The 14,156-nt window shown below is 37.8% G+C and overlaps 1 protein-coding gene across 1 annotated transcript; it reads left to right on the plus strand.

Annotated features, from left to right (window-relative positions):
* Positions 1–626: 626 nt before the first annotated feature.
* Positions 627–5,402, plus strand: LOC135075878 (phosphatidylethanolamine-binding protein 1-like). Its single transcript, XM_063970335.1, has 4 exons — positions 627–890; positions 977–1,069; positions 1,949–2,003; positions 5,181–5,402. The coding sequence occupies exons 1-4, from the start codon at positions 654–656 to the stop codon at positions 5,372–5,374; spliced, it is 579 nt and encodes a 192-aa protein (XP_063826405.1). The 5' UTR covers positions 627–653; the 3' UTR covers positions 5,375–5,402.
* The last annotated feature ends 8,754 nt before the right edge of the window (positions 5,403–14,156 follow it).

Consider the following 14,156-nt stretch of genomic DNA (forward strand, 5'->3'; position numbering starts at 1 on the left):
CGACAGGACAGTCCAGTATTTTGGAACTTTAAGGGAATCGCAAACAAACCATGAAATTGTCATTTAGATTAGTGACGTAAAACTTCATAATCAGTCACACCTTATAATATCACAGATTCAGTTTGCTGAAATTTTTTTAAAGGTAAATGCACACTTATTCGAAAAAAGATACCAATCAGATGGTTTAGTGCATAAAGTGCATTGCATTTTGGTATATAAGTCTTAGGCCCAGTTTCCACCAAGGCGGAGCGGAGCGGAGAAGTGTTTTGAATATGGTTTTAAATAAACTATCAGATTTAATTATGTAATTCCATTTCTCTTCTCCGCTCCTGGCTATACAGGAGTTGCAGTGGTGAAAAAGAGAGATTACCAAGTCCCATTTACCTATTAATTTTAGACCATTAAGCTTTAATAGATCATTCATTCTATCGACTCTATAAAAATTGGCAGACTGGTTATGTAATGGCCAAACATACAAACTACACTTGTACCTCTGTTTCTGCTTTCGTTTACGAACAGTTTGTTTGAAACTAATGCGTCATACCATTGTTAACTGGCAATGTTTAACTAACATTAGGCAAATTGAAAAAGCTGACTTCACCGTTAGTACCTAGTATTAAATTGATCTTGCTACACACACGCACGTAGGCAAAATGCTTTCTTTGCTCTCGAGTATTTTCCTCATATTTTCTTTGAGTTGTGGTAATGGGGCATCACTACAATGTTCCGTCACGGACGTAAAGAGTCTTCTGGAGGGATGTGACAGGTTGACCGGTCTAAACGTGACCAGCGTGGGGGGAACCATGGTCAATGACCACAACTGCGACGTCTTGCTTCCAAAGCAGGTGTTCATACAAGAACCCTTATTCCAGTACGCGTTGGCTGATTCGGTAATACAATTCATCAACTTTAATTCATTCGGTTAGAATGTTATCTAATCTTTGGTTAGACGGTAATCTTTACTATTTTTCTATAGAAAAAGTTCTACACAATCATCCTAGTAGATCCAGATGCGCCACCACAAGTGGAAGGGGAGTTCTACTTGCATTTGCTGAAGTCTAACATTCCTGTAAGTAAAAAGATAACCTGCGTACTTAAGTTCCTGTTCATTAATTTGTATTCTTGTACCTACGTCCTACATACAAGACGAATTTCGCTTATGTGCAAAATGCTTCTCTGACTTAAGTGTTAACTTTACCTATTTCATAATTAAGTTGTAGAGTTGTAGTTGTTGTTAGCAGAGTTGTATCTGTAAAATCTGCGCTCATGGCTTACAATGGCTACGTTGACTGTATTCTTCGTTACGGTATTATTCTATGGGGAAATTCTGTAGATATCCACAGCATATTCTTGATACAAAAGCGATGTATAAGAGCTATATTTGGCATTAAAAAAACCGATTCCTGTCGGCCATACTTTCAAAAACATAATATTCTTCCTATTCCAAGTTTATATGTATATGAAATTTGTCTATTTGTAACTAAACATAAGTCTCTTTTTGTAAAAAAACAGGAAGCTACTAATAGGAGAATACGATCCCAATATTTGTACAAATTACATAAACCATGTGTAAAACTGTCTGCAGTGTCACGAAATGCCTATATTATGTGTATAGATATCTATAATAAATTACCTGATCGCTTTAAAGATGATGAATTAAGTTTAAGTTCGTTTAAGAGGCTCACTAAATTATGGTTATTGAAACATTGTTTCTATAGTTTGAAAGATTTTATGGAGCATAAGGAATAGTTTTTTAATTTTATTTTAAGAGAAATGTGTATACACCTGTAATGGTAGGATTTGGCGATCTAACTTTATTATTGCAATAACTACTGCAAATGTAATGTACCCAAATTTATGCACAATAAATTATTTGATTTGATTTGAAAAGTTATGCTTCAGAAAGAATCAATAAGATTTTAAATTATTGTCTTATAATAATTTTCAGGGGCTTGCCTTAAAATCAAAGGACAGCAGCAAAACTTCAGGCATTGATTACCGAGGTGAGATTAATTAAAATTAGATTTCTAGTTTAATAAAAAAAATTACAAATACAAATTGGGATAAAATTGGGTACGTTATTACTTATGTAAACGTCGGTAGGTCACGAGTTTTAGGCCAGTAGAATTAAACACAAAAATTGATTAAATCGGAAATAATTCATACAAAAGATTTTTTTGCTTTAATGGCTTCATTGGTTGCCCATTAAGATTCTCCTAAGTTTTCGACTTCGACGGAGTTGTGCTTAAGTGGTGGGGGCCCCCGAAAGGGGCGTTTTTTCGGTTTTCCGGTTATACCGCGTAAAGGACTTACCCTATCGAAAAGTGGTCTTCATGACGGTTAAAGGGCACTTAATCCTGCATTGAATAAGACCAAATTCATAAATGTTTTGGACAAACCGTTCTCGCGCTAAAGTTCGGCAAAGGAGAAAATTTACGTATAATTAATGACCCTCTCCACGTCCAATGGCTTGTTGCTTCCAAGCCTTGTAAAGGGTCGCCTTAACCAGTGTAACCCTAACAAGGCTCACGAGTTTAATTCGCTTATCCTTGTTCGTCCCAGCCGTTCCTTAACTGCGGTTGCTGCACCTCTTCCTGGCACTCTCCTGAACGACTCTGTGTTACCTAATGTAGCTGCCCCTCTTCCTTGTACCCTCCTGTACGATTTCATGGCTTAGCCATATGCCTGGTCCAAGGTTCGACGCCACAAAATCAACTTCGTACGAGTGAAAATAGTTTAAATTCTATTTCCCGTGCTTGCAACATTTTTCTTTACTGCTTCGCCTCTATTAGTCGTAGAGTGATTGTATATATCCTATAGCCTTCCTCAATATATGAGCTATTCAACAAAAAAATAATGATTTCAATCAAACTAGTGATTCTTAAGATTAGCGCGTTCAAACAAACAAACAAAAAACTCTTCAGCGTTTTAATATGAACTTGTTGTTGTTGATTTTTGGCGTCGAACCTTAGACCAGGCATACGGCTAGGCAACGTAGTCATGCAGGAGGATACAAGGAAGAGGGGCAGCCACAGTAGGTAACACAGAGTCGTTCAGGAGAGTGCCAGGAAGAGGTGCAGCAACCGCAGTTAAGGAACGGCTGGGACGAACTAGGATAAGCGAATCAAACTCGTGAGCCTTGTTAGAGTTACACTGGTTAAGGCGACCCTTTACAAGGCTTGGAAGCCTGTGGGTAACAAACCATTGGACGTGGAGAGGGTAATTAATTATACGTATATTTTCTACTTTGCCGAACTTTAGCGCGAGAACGGTTTGTCGAAAACATATGAATTTGGTCTTATTCAATGCAGGATTAAGTGCCCTTCAACCATCATGAAGACCACTTTTTGATAGGGTAAGTCCTTTACGCGGTATAACCGGAAAACCGAAAAAATGCCCCTCTCGGGGGCCCCCACCACTTAAGCACAACTCCGTCGAAGTCGAAAACTTAGGAGAGTCTTAATGGGCAACCAATGAAGCCATTAAAACAATAAAATCTTTTGTAGGAATTATTTCCGATTTAAAAGCTAATTCTACTGGACTATTTAGACACCTAAGTAAACATTAAATAATTTTATTCAGCAAGTTACCTATTAGGCCAGTAGAATTAAACACAAAAATTGATTAAATCGGAAATAATTCCTACAAAAGATTTTTTTGCTTTAATGGCTTCATTGGTTGCCCATTAAAACTCTCCTAAGTTTTCGACTTCGACGGAGTTGTGCTTAAGTGGTGGGGGCCCCCGAAAGCGGCGTTTTTTCGGTTTTCCGGTTATACCGCGTAAAGGACTTACCCTATCGAAAAGTGGTCTTCATGACGGTTAAAGGGCACTTAATCCTGCATTGAATAAGACCAAATTCATATGTTTTGGATAAACCGTTCTCGCGCTAAAGTTCGGCAAAGTAGAAAATATACGTATAATTAATGACCCTCTCCACGTCCAATGGCTTGTTACCCACATGCTTCCAAGCCTTGTAAAGGGTCGCCTTAATCAGTGTAACCCTAACAAGGCTCACGAGTTTGATTCGCTTATCCTTGTTCGTCCCAGCCGTTCCTTAACTGCGGTTGCTGCACCTCTTCCTGACACTCTCCTGAACGACTCTGTGTTACCTAATGTGGCTGCCTCTCTTCCTTGTACCCTCCTGTACGATCGCATTGCTTAGCTATATGCCTGGTCCAAGGTTCGACGCCACAAAATCAACTTTGTACGCGTGAAAATAGTTTAAATACTATTTTCCGTGCTTGCAACATTTTTCTTTACTGCTTCGCTTCTATTAGTCGTAGAGTGATTGTATATATCCTATAGCCTTCCTCAATGTATGAGCTATTCAACACAAAAATAATGATTTCAATTAAACTAGTAATTCTTAAGATTAGCGCGTTCAAACAAACAAACAAAAAACTCTTCAGCGTTTTAATATGAACTTGTTGTTGTTGATTTTTGGCGTCGAACCTTAGACCAGGCATACGGCTAGGCAACGTAGTCATGCAGGAAGATACAAGGAAGAGGGGCAGCCACAGTAGGTAACACAGAGTCGTTCAGGTGAGTGCCAGGAAGAGGTGCAGCAACCGCAGTTAAGGAACGGCTGGGACGAACAAGGATAGGCGCATCAAGCTCGTAAGCCTTGATAGGGTTACACTGGTTGAGGTGGCCCTTTTCAAGACTTGGAAGCCTGTGGGTAACAAACCATTGGACGTGGAGAGGGTCATTAATTATACGTATATTTTCTACTTTGCCGAACATTAGCGCGAGAACGGTTTGTCCAAAACATATGAATTTGGTCTTATTCAATGCAGGATTAAGTGCCCTTCAACCGTCATGAAGACCACTTTTTGATAGGGTAAGTCCTTTACGCGGTATAACCGGAAAACCGAAAAAATGCCTCTTTCGGGGGCCCCCACCACTTAAGCACAACTCCGTCGAAGTCGAAAACTTAGGAGAGTCTTAATGGGCAACCAATGAAGCCATTAAAACAATAAAATCTTTTGTAGGAATTATTTCCGATTTAAAAGCTAATTCTACTGGACTATATGGCTCTATCACATTTAAAAAAATACATTTGAGGTAAAGTTAAGTTGGTACCGTTCGATTTAGAGGCAAAGTACTAGTGCTAATAGATACCTACTAGAATGTATACTAGTATACCTATTACTGTAAATTTTCCATAAACTTTCCCCAGGTTACAAGCCGCCAACGCCACCTCGCGGGACCGGCCCTCACCGCTACTTCGGCCTTCTCTTCGAGCAGGCGGATGGAAACAACTTCTTGCCGACCGTGCCATCGACGCGCTCTCGCTTCGTGCTAGCCAACTGGCTCCGAGGGAAGAACCTCTGTGGACCCGTCGCGGGCACTTTGTTCCGATCGCAGTTTTAGATGGCGCTAGTAGTAGAGTTTTAAGCTCAATCTCTACAAAGTTCGAAGTAATTTGAAAGTCGATTATATTTTCTTAGCGATGAATTAGTAGGAGCGTACCTAATTATTGCAAATGAACTTGCTTTAAGTATGTAGTACTAATTCATTTGTGTTGAATTTAGTATCTGTCGTATAAGGCTTTTACGCACCCCCCCAGGAAAGTTTTCCTATAAGATAAAGTAAGCATCCTAACAAACAGTCTAAATCTAGCTCCAGATTATGTGTTACAACATAAACGTAGTCGCAGGCAAGTGTACAATTGAAAATCTTGTGAACTTACGAGAGCAGGTATCGACCCAAACAAAGTTTACCGTGTTTTAATTAATTAAATAAATTATTTTTCATCTAATTTTTTCTTCTCCAGCCTACCGATTCTACCGATGCGATGGTATATTTCCCTTTTCTTAAATATTGAAAGTCTCCTTAGGCATTTGATACCTATTTTATTCTACCAAGTACCTAACTCCTTTCGTAACTATGTGCAATCGAAACAAAAAACATACGCCTTTTGTTTCGTCTCAACAGCCAAAGAAAAATGGCTACGTAAGTCGCGTAGGCTGCGCACGCGACTGCCTCTAACCTACCGGTAGGGTTGCCAACGGTTTCATTGCAAACAGGATTCACCTTTTCGCCCCATTTCTAAACATTTTTCAATTTAATCGAAGTTTGTTTTCTTCCTTTATGTAAGCTAATAAGTAAGTAAATATAATAGAGTTCTGCTCCTCAGTATACTCGAACTATTAAAACTAATAGATATGTAACAATCATTAGGCACGCAAGTATTTCAAGGTTAGTGAGATAGAGTGACTAATAAAATTGGCACCACATAAGATTTATCTCTAATCCTCTGAGAAGACTCTACTTCAAGAAAAGATACTGAAAATACCTTTTAGGACAACTTGTCCACGTCCTAAAAAGATTTCAGAAGTGGAAAGCCTACTGCGTCCCACACGCGGCCACCGAGCCTAATTTATATAAACAAATTATTTTCTCATCTCGACCTAACTACTGGTTTTATATCAAGTGATTTATGCTTGACGGATAGATAAAGCTTTATGTTCGCTGGCAAAGGGCTTTTAGCGGAATACTGTATTATTTGAGTTATGTATTCTTTATGTAGGTTTCATAACACCAACTACCTCTGTCTAAATCTTTAAAGAAAAATCCTCAGCCTATCACTAAGTAATAGATACTCGATTGAATCATCTCTGAAATTGTGGTTCTGGTATTGTGCACTTGGATGTTCTTATATACAAGTCCTATTAGCTCAGGACTGGTTTGTATTAAAAAAAATTTTTGGAAAATTCACGGGAAATGTCGATAAATTATTATTACATAACTGTTGGTAAGTAGGTATGTAGGATCTAATATAAACGACTTGTAATAACTACGTTTGTCTAGACAAAAGTCCGAGATCTTTTACTGTAGAAGTGAATGATGAATGAAAGAGAATGAACCAGTTTCTGAGAACACAGCCGACCCTCGGTGGTCTCCCGTTTTATAGCTGCACGTAATGTTCAAATGTTATTGCCGTTGTTTTCGGATGTCGCTGCAAAAATCAGTTTACTGCTCAAGTTACACTCGAATATTGTAAGCTTGTGGGAAATTTATTTCCGCTATAAATTCCAATGTTGCAACCTTTTGTTGGGAGTCGCTTTGTTAGAATCTATGGAGTTATCTCGAATTACAGTTATAAGCCTCTATGTTTTATAAAGTCCAATACTTACGTGTATTTATAACAATGAAATGATGTTTCGTGTATTTTTACGATTTGTCGAAACAAAACAGACGTTCTGAGATAAGTTTTATGATTATTGTTTCAACATTCGCATGCGATGGACGACAGCTTGTCAAGCTAATCTTATACGCAGTATAGAACTTCGGTATAATGATGCAGTCTTCTTCAATCATAGACTAAACCATGACTCAGTAGTCCAGTCAATAAAGCATTATAGATGGAAAACTCTAGAACACAATTTCTGACTTCAGGACTTGATTTAGACTAGTTAGGAGGTGAACATAGCAAAAGTCCCCGCCCTTAGCCCTTGAGCCGGCGGGGAGAGGGGGGTTTAAAGGTGCCACTTTTCGGTTTTTCGCTTAATCCTCGGAAACTATGCGTCCTAGTGACATGACTACTTTGAACCAAAAAAAGCATATTCAATTTGCTACAGGTGAGATCGACAAGTTTTTCTATAAATTGTATAGTTTTCGCGGCATCTGCTCTAGAAGGTCTGTAACATTGGAAATTTGATTTTTGTCTTACATGTTCCCATCAGGAGAAAATCGACTAAATCAACATTGAGCAATCATTCTAGACATGCGGGAGCATGTTAAGCCTAGTTCCAGCGAGGGGACTACTCCGTGCGTATATTTAGACGAATCACTTTGAGCCACTTTTGACTCCTCATCACTCAAAAACTACTGTGCATTAACACTTCAAATTTGGCTCATGTGTTGAGACTTGCAAGATATACATCAGTTTCAAATTTCATAAATATGCCTCAAACGGTTCTTTAGATATTGACGTCCAAAAATCTACATGTCTGACCTATAGACCAAATTCTAACCACTTCCAGATGACCTCGAAGGTTCAAATTTGGCATCCAGAAAGGTAGTTATGTAAATACAAAGGAACAAATAAAAAACCAGTAAATTTTAACATTTCACATGTGATAGATAGATTTTAGTGCTCTAAATATCGATTTTAGAACGTCAATACCTAAATAACCGTTTGAGGTATATTTATGAAATTTGAAGCTGATGTATATCTTGCAAGTCTCAATACATGAGCCAAATTTGAAGTGTTAATGCACAGTAGTTTTTGAATGATGAAGAGTCAAAAGTGGCTCTAATTGGTTCGTCTAAATATACGCACGGTGCAGTCCCCTCCATGGAACTAGGCTTAACCTGCTCCCGCATGTCTATAGTGTTTGCTCAATGTTGATTTAGTCGATTTTCTCCTGAAAGGAACATGTAAGACAACAATAAAATTTCCAATTTTACAGACCTTCTAGAGCAGATGCCGCAAAAACTATACAAGATATAGAAAAACTTGACGGTCTCACCTGTAGCAAATTGAATAAGCTTTTTTTGGTTCATAGTAGTCATGTCACTAGGACGCATAGTTTCCGAGGATTAAGCGAAAAACCGAAAAGTGGTACCTTTAAACCCCCCTCTCCCCGCCGGCTCAAGGGCTAAGGGCGGGGACTTTTGCTATGTTCACCACCTAACTAGGCTAAATAAAGTCCCGAGGTCAGAAATTGTGTTCCACGGATTTCTCTCTACACCGTCGTTAAGGCATTCATTGACTGGACTACAGGTAATAACCGAAAAACAAATTCTATGGCGCCACAAAAATAATTAGCCAATTGTTTTGTAACTGTTGACTAGGTCACGACATTTAAAACATGACACCACGATACGTTAAAATAGACAGTAAATGATTAATATTCCTGGAAATAAAGTATCGATGCTAGATGAATAACCGCCTAACCGCAAATTATTGAAAACAATAATAATTAGCCGATGGCGAATCGTTATGAGGTCCCGCTTTTATTATTTCCTAGAAGTTTTTCGGCGCTAAATGCTTTATGAACATTAAAGTGAGTTATCACTTCCTGATTACAAAATAATTGTTTGAAAGATTTCACGCAATTTAAGTTTGTAAGTATAGCTTATGCCTTGTAAAACCTTTTGTAGTTAAAAATGAAGAGTTTAATAGTTAGTGGAAGTTAAATATTATTTTCCGAGATAGAGATATTTTTATGCTTTCAGTAAAAAATAAAGTGTTTCAGAATAATTGTTATTTTTCTACGACTTTTTGATCGTGATAAAGTTTTTTATTTGTGAAAAATATTATGTAATGTGGGCGAACGCGTAGGCAGAAGCTAGTTCAAAGTATTTAAAAGGTGACTTTTAAATTTTACAATGTGAAAACATTACTGCCCTGCTGGGCGACGTCAACTGCTTCATTATTTTTTCTCCCTATCTTCTTTTCTCTTACATGTTAGGTAATATCTGATTAATAATAATTGTCACTCGCTACAATTGCCTACATGGCGTTATCGAGCTAATGAACATATCTGTTGAAAGGCTGGCATTCTTGGCCAACGGTCAACATGTCATATCGTCGAACTCGGTTTTTCTGACAGGAAGCCCGTCTATCGTAAATTAATCGACATGGCTCCAAAGTAGTGTTGTGGTCCGTGATTTTATCGATAAAACCTTAGTTACCTTAGCTACGTAAAAGTGGGACAATTCAACATACTTTCCCTTGATTTTTTCCTTATTTTCACATGGACTATTTTATTTGAAACTTAACAGGAGTACTCCAATCGATAAATGAATAAACAAGGGTTTCAGGAATAAAATTTATCCCATATCTACTCGAAATAGGGAACTGGGGTGAGAAAGTCTGAAAATCAACATCGATAGGTATATGTAGCGTTTATAGAGTCGCCAATAAAATTCCAAAAAAATCAATACGCGATAAAGAATTTCTGTGACAGAACGAAATTCATACAGACAAAGCCGCGTGCAAAAGCTAGTCCACAAATAATGTGAAATCTGTGGTCATATTAAGGCCTTCTATGACCTAACCACCTCACTCAGACATACATATAACTAAGGAATAAACAGAGTCACCCATCCAAGACTCTATATTCAAGGTTACCGATATTTTTATCGATAGTCCCCTCACTGGTCTCCAGAAACACCAAATTAGTGGACCGGTTTGGCGTGTGCGCGTCGCGTGCCCCGCGCCCCTCCGACCGGAAATGCCGTTCGAGAGAAACTACAGCCTGACACGTTTGAATACTGATACTGGCTGTATCGCAACATGAGAGGTTTGGCGGGAGTTAATTAGGTAGGTACATAGTTTAAGTATAACTATAGTTTTAAAATATGTAGGTAAGATAGTTTCAAGTTGTTTAAATCTAAAAAAAAGTAAAAAGCATTATTTCCAAAAAAATAAGTATAATTTTAGATCGATCTCTGCACTAAGAGTAAGCTTGTACGAGTATCTACTATTTATTGACGCTTTTTGAATGAGGATAGACTTTGTACATACACTGAAGCACTGAAGATCTGCACCAGAACTAGATGAAAGCTTTCATAGTAAGTATTTCTATTTATTTGTTACCACTGAAAGAAAATGCTTCAGGGTTATAGGCGAAACGTTATTGTTGAACTGATCATGTCAACTTTCTGTCCATATTTATTTTATTTTGAACTTTTTTTATCATTTAAAAAGCTTATTTAACCTTGTTCATTATCCTTCCATTCCTACCAGCTAACATCACCTGATTAATATTTTAATTTAGCACCTTGACATTAAAAAGACTAGCATCCAGTTTCTATAAATGAAAATACACGTGTTCATCACTGTTTGAAACAACGCTTGCGCGTTACTCAATTATTCCTAATCCTATCTGTGATTTACCTTAAACCATATACTCGTAATTAAAATTGTTACGTAGGTACATTAATTAATGTAAAGCACAGAACAATGTGAATTTGGCGCCAATCAAAGCTTTTATGTGAGATTAGTACTTTAAAAAGCTTACTGGCTTTGAACAACGTAGGAATTTACGTAAAAGCTCCATTCACAAAAAAAGATTGGTTCAAAAAATACCCAACTTACCCACATTTCAGTCAAAATTAGAAGCAGGCTGTGTCGCGGTTCCAAAGTTTCCATCCCTACGAGTATTTCATAGAAGGCCGCGCGCGCAGCTGCGGAAAACGCTTCCTTCCGGCCGCCTACGCACGCCCACGCGACGCCCGCGCGACGCTATAATATCAATCATTTAATTCAACAGCCCGATTTCTATGATAATACAAACATAATGATGTTTCTCCCGCAAGATGGCCCGTAAAATGTCATAGCAACCGATTATGATAGGGCCTATTGTGTCGGATAAAGGACTGATAAGTGGTACTTGCCTTTCAATGTAAACAACGGGTTGTGAACATTATAGGGGGACGTGGTTTGCACTTTTATGTTTATTTGATCAGTCTTTGAATGTGCTTGATTCCAATTTGATATACGAGGCTTGGCTTAAAAATATTTCCATTATTCCATTCCATTGTATGCAAAAATGGAAATATGTATTTTGGACAGTAATTTAGATGTAACCTCGTAACATTACAAAATCCAAAGAAAAGGAAATTGTGTCAAAGGAAGAAGAGAAGACTAGGCTAAAAATAAGCTCAAGCAAATTGGACTCTACCATATTATGTGATTTACATTGCCCCAGGCTATACAGTTACAATAAAGTATTTCATCATACTTTGTTTTTGTAAAAACAGGAAAACGGAAGTAAGTAAGTAGGTAGCAATGGCGAGGGCAAAAAGAGCAATTCCGGAAAAAGGCATTAACAGACTGAAAAATACTTCAGTTTAATTATTTTCGTTTTAATACAATGTTAATGAGGAAAGGAAAACAAAATAAGGAAAATCTCTAATCGTATTACTTTTCTTACTTGGAACAGCATGATGTTCTCATAGATTAATTTTGCAATTTAAAATAGAGTTTACATTCACGAGCAAGCCTCTAAGTAAGTAGGCCTAGTCACTTAGCAATCTAGCGTAAGACCACCAGCTGAATGTACTCGAATCAATTGGAATTTAAACGAAAACCTTAACTACAATCACCATTCACAGTTTGTAAAGTGTGTCGTTTGTATGTATGGATGACGCAATTAGACATGCAATGTCGAAGAAGGCCCGGCATGAGCATTATGCAACACAATCTGCGGTAACAAGCTGACCCACTACTTAGGTGGCCGAACTGTGTGATTCGACTTTGCGAACCAATGATTGCATAAAGTGACAACCGATATTCGATTGTTTATCCAATAAAAGCAAAACCACACTATAAATAAATCGAAACTCAACCCAATGATGTATGATAAGTATGATAACTGAACAACCCTAATCGAAATATTTATTTGTGTAAAAAATGCGTGGTCGTATGAAAATTCTGAAGAAATGCTTAAAAGGATAATTGCAGATGGCAAGGACATTATTTGTTTAGGAGTAAAATTCATCGAGAATATGTATTTTTTACGGTAAAGCATTTAGATTTTTTGTTAGCTTTTAATTAAAGATGTATATTTTTGGAATGACTATGATGAGTCTAGAGGACAGATGAGCCCACTCATGGACCATGATTGATCTGACAGGGACACAGCAATTGATCAGCTTCAAAATAGACCAGTGCACTTCTCCGTTTTCGCACAGGACATATCCAGTTTCCACCTAACGGTACGCCGTATAAATCACGCGATTATAACCAATTTATGCCTTATTGTTTAGAGAATAAGGTCAAGTGCCTAAGATAAAGTTACATTAAGAGAGTTTCTAATACAGCCAGCGCCAAATACAGCGAGTCGTTTCTCAATGGTCGAGATAACTACGGCGACGACGTCATAGTTAAATTTGAACGAAGGCTAACTGGAGGCGTTAACAGTGCCAAAGCAATTAAATAAATTAATTATTTCCTTTCAAATGCACTGGCATAAATTACCCATTGATACTGTGACAGATCGCTTTAAGAAGTCTGATTGGTGTCATATCTTTCAAGAAGTTAATTTATCGGACTTTAATAGGAAACTCGGATAAATGGATTTTACTCGGTTAGGCCAATTTGCGTCAGTAATTAAAGTTTCAATTTTAACTATCTCATCTAGAGCCAGTTTAAAATACACATTAATATAATCAATTCTAAGACATTAATGAAGAGAAAAATTCAATCAAAATTTAATTAGACTAACAAAGTGATGTTTGTAAGTAAAAGCTAGTGAAAATCAAAGCGAAAACAATGTCTAACTTAAAAGGAAACTTAACACAGTCCCAATCGCTGTACAGCAACTACAGTAATGTATGAATTAGCATAAGTAATTAAAACATTGTCGTTATGCAAATGTATTCCAAACATGATCTGCATTTAACATCACGGCAGCAAGTGTAGCAACGAGCCACCAGGGCGATCGTGAGCTAATGAGAAAGAAAACCTTTTTTAATACGTACCTAGGTAGTGCTCACACCTAGTTCACATTAAGAGATTATACATAGAGAACTTAAAGTCCATAATTAGTCTTTTTGACCAACGTTTGTTAACTACGAAAAACCCCTTGAATCAACAGCCTGTACTTAGAGTCAAAATAGAGCACCAAGTGTCCGTTGGCAATAAGTAAGTATATCCAAGTGCTAAACCGTCTTAATAAAGATCCAGCAGTTTGAGCCTATTTATATTTATCAGTATCTTCGAAAACAACAAGTTATTATATCATATTTATTATTTAACACAAGCTCTACCTTGTATTACCATAAATCAACTTAAAAGCAGAACTTAGTTTTATACAAAAGATTATTTAGGACAGATCATTAGTCCAAAAATAAACGAAAACACTTGTTGCACTGCAATACCTAAGCTTCAAATGGCGATGGCCTGGCTAGAATTTGAATGGCCCTGTGGCGACGCCACTACAAACTAGTGACCAACAGATGGCGCTGTCACTAATTCACTATGGCACGCTCCGCCGCTCATACAAACCTGCATCGCCACTCCGTCCTCAGCTCCAGTCTTCAACAAGCCAGCATCCAGCCTTCAGGGACCATCGCAGATCGCAACCGACCTTCCTGGTTCCTCGGCAGCAAGCAAAACCGTCACTTCACTCTGGTCACGGGTACAGCTTTGGCCCAGCTCCACGCCCGACCATCGAAGACGCCTCCGCTCACTATC

The sequence above is a fragment of the Ostrinia nubilalis genome, chromosome 11 (genome assembly GCF_963855985.1).
Source record: "Ostrinia nubilalis chromosome 11, ilOstNubi1.1, whole genome shotgun sequence".
In the NCBI taxonomy this organism is placed as follows: domain Eukaryota; kingdom Metazoa; phylum Arthropoda; class Insecta; order Lepidoptera; family Crambidae; genus Ostrinia; species Ostrinia nubilalis.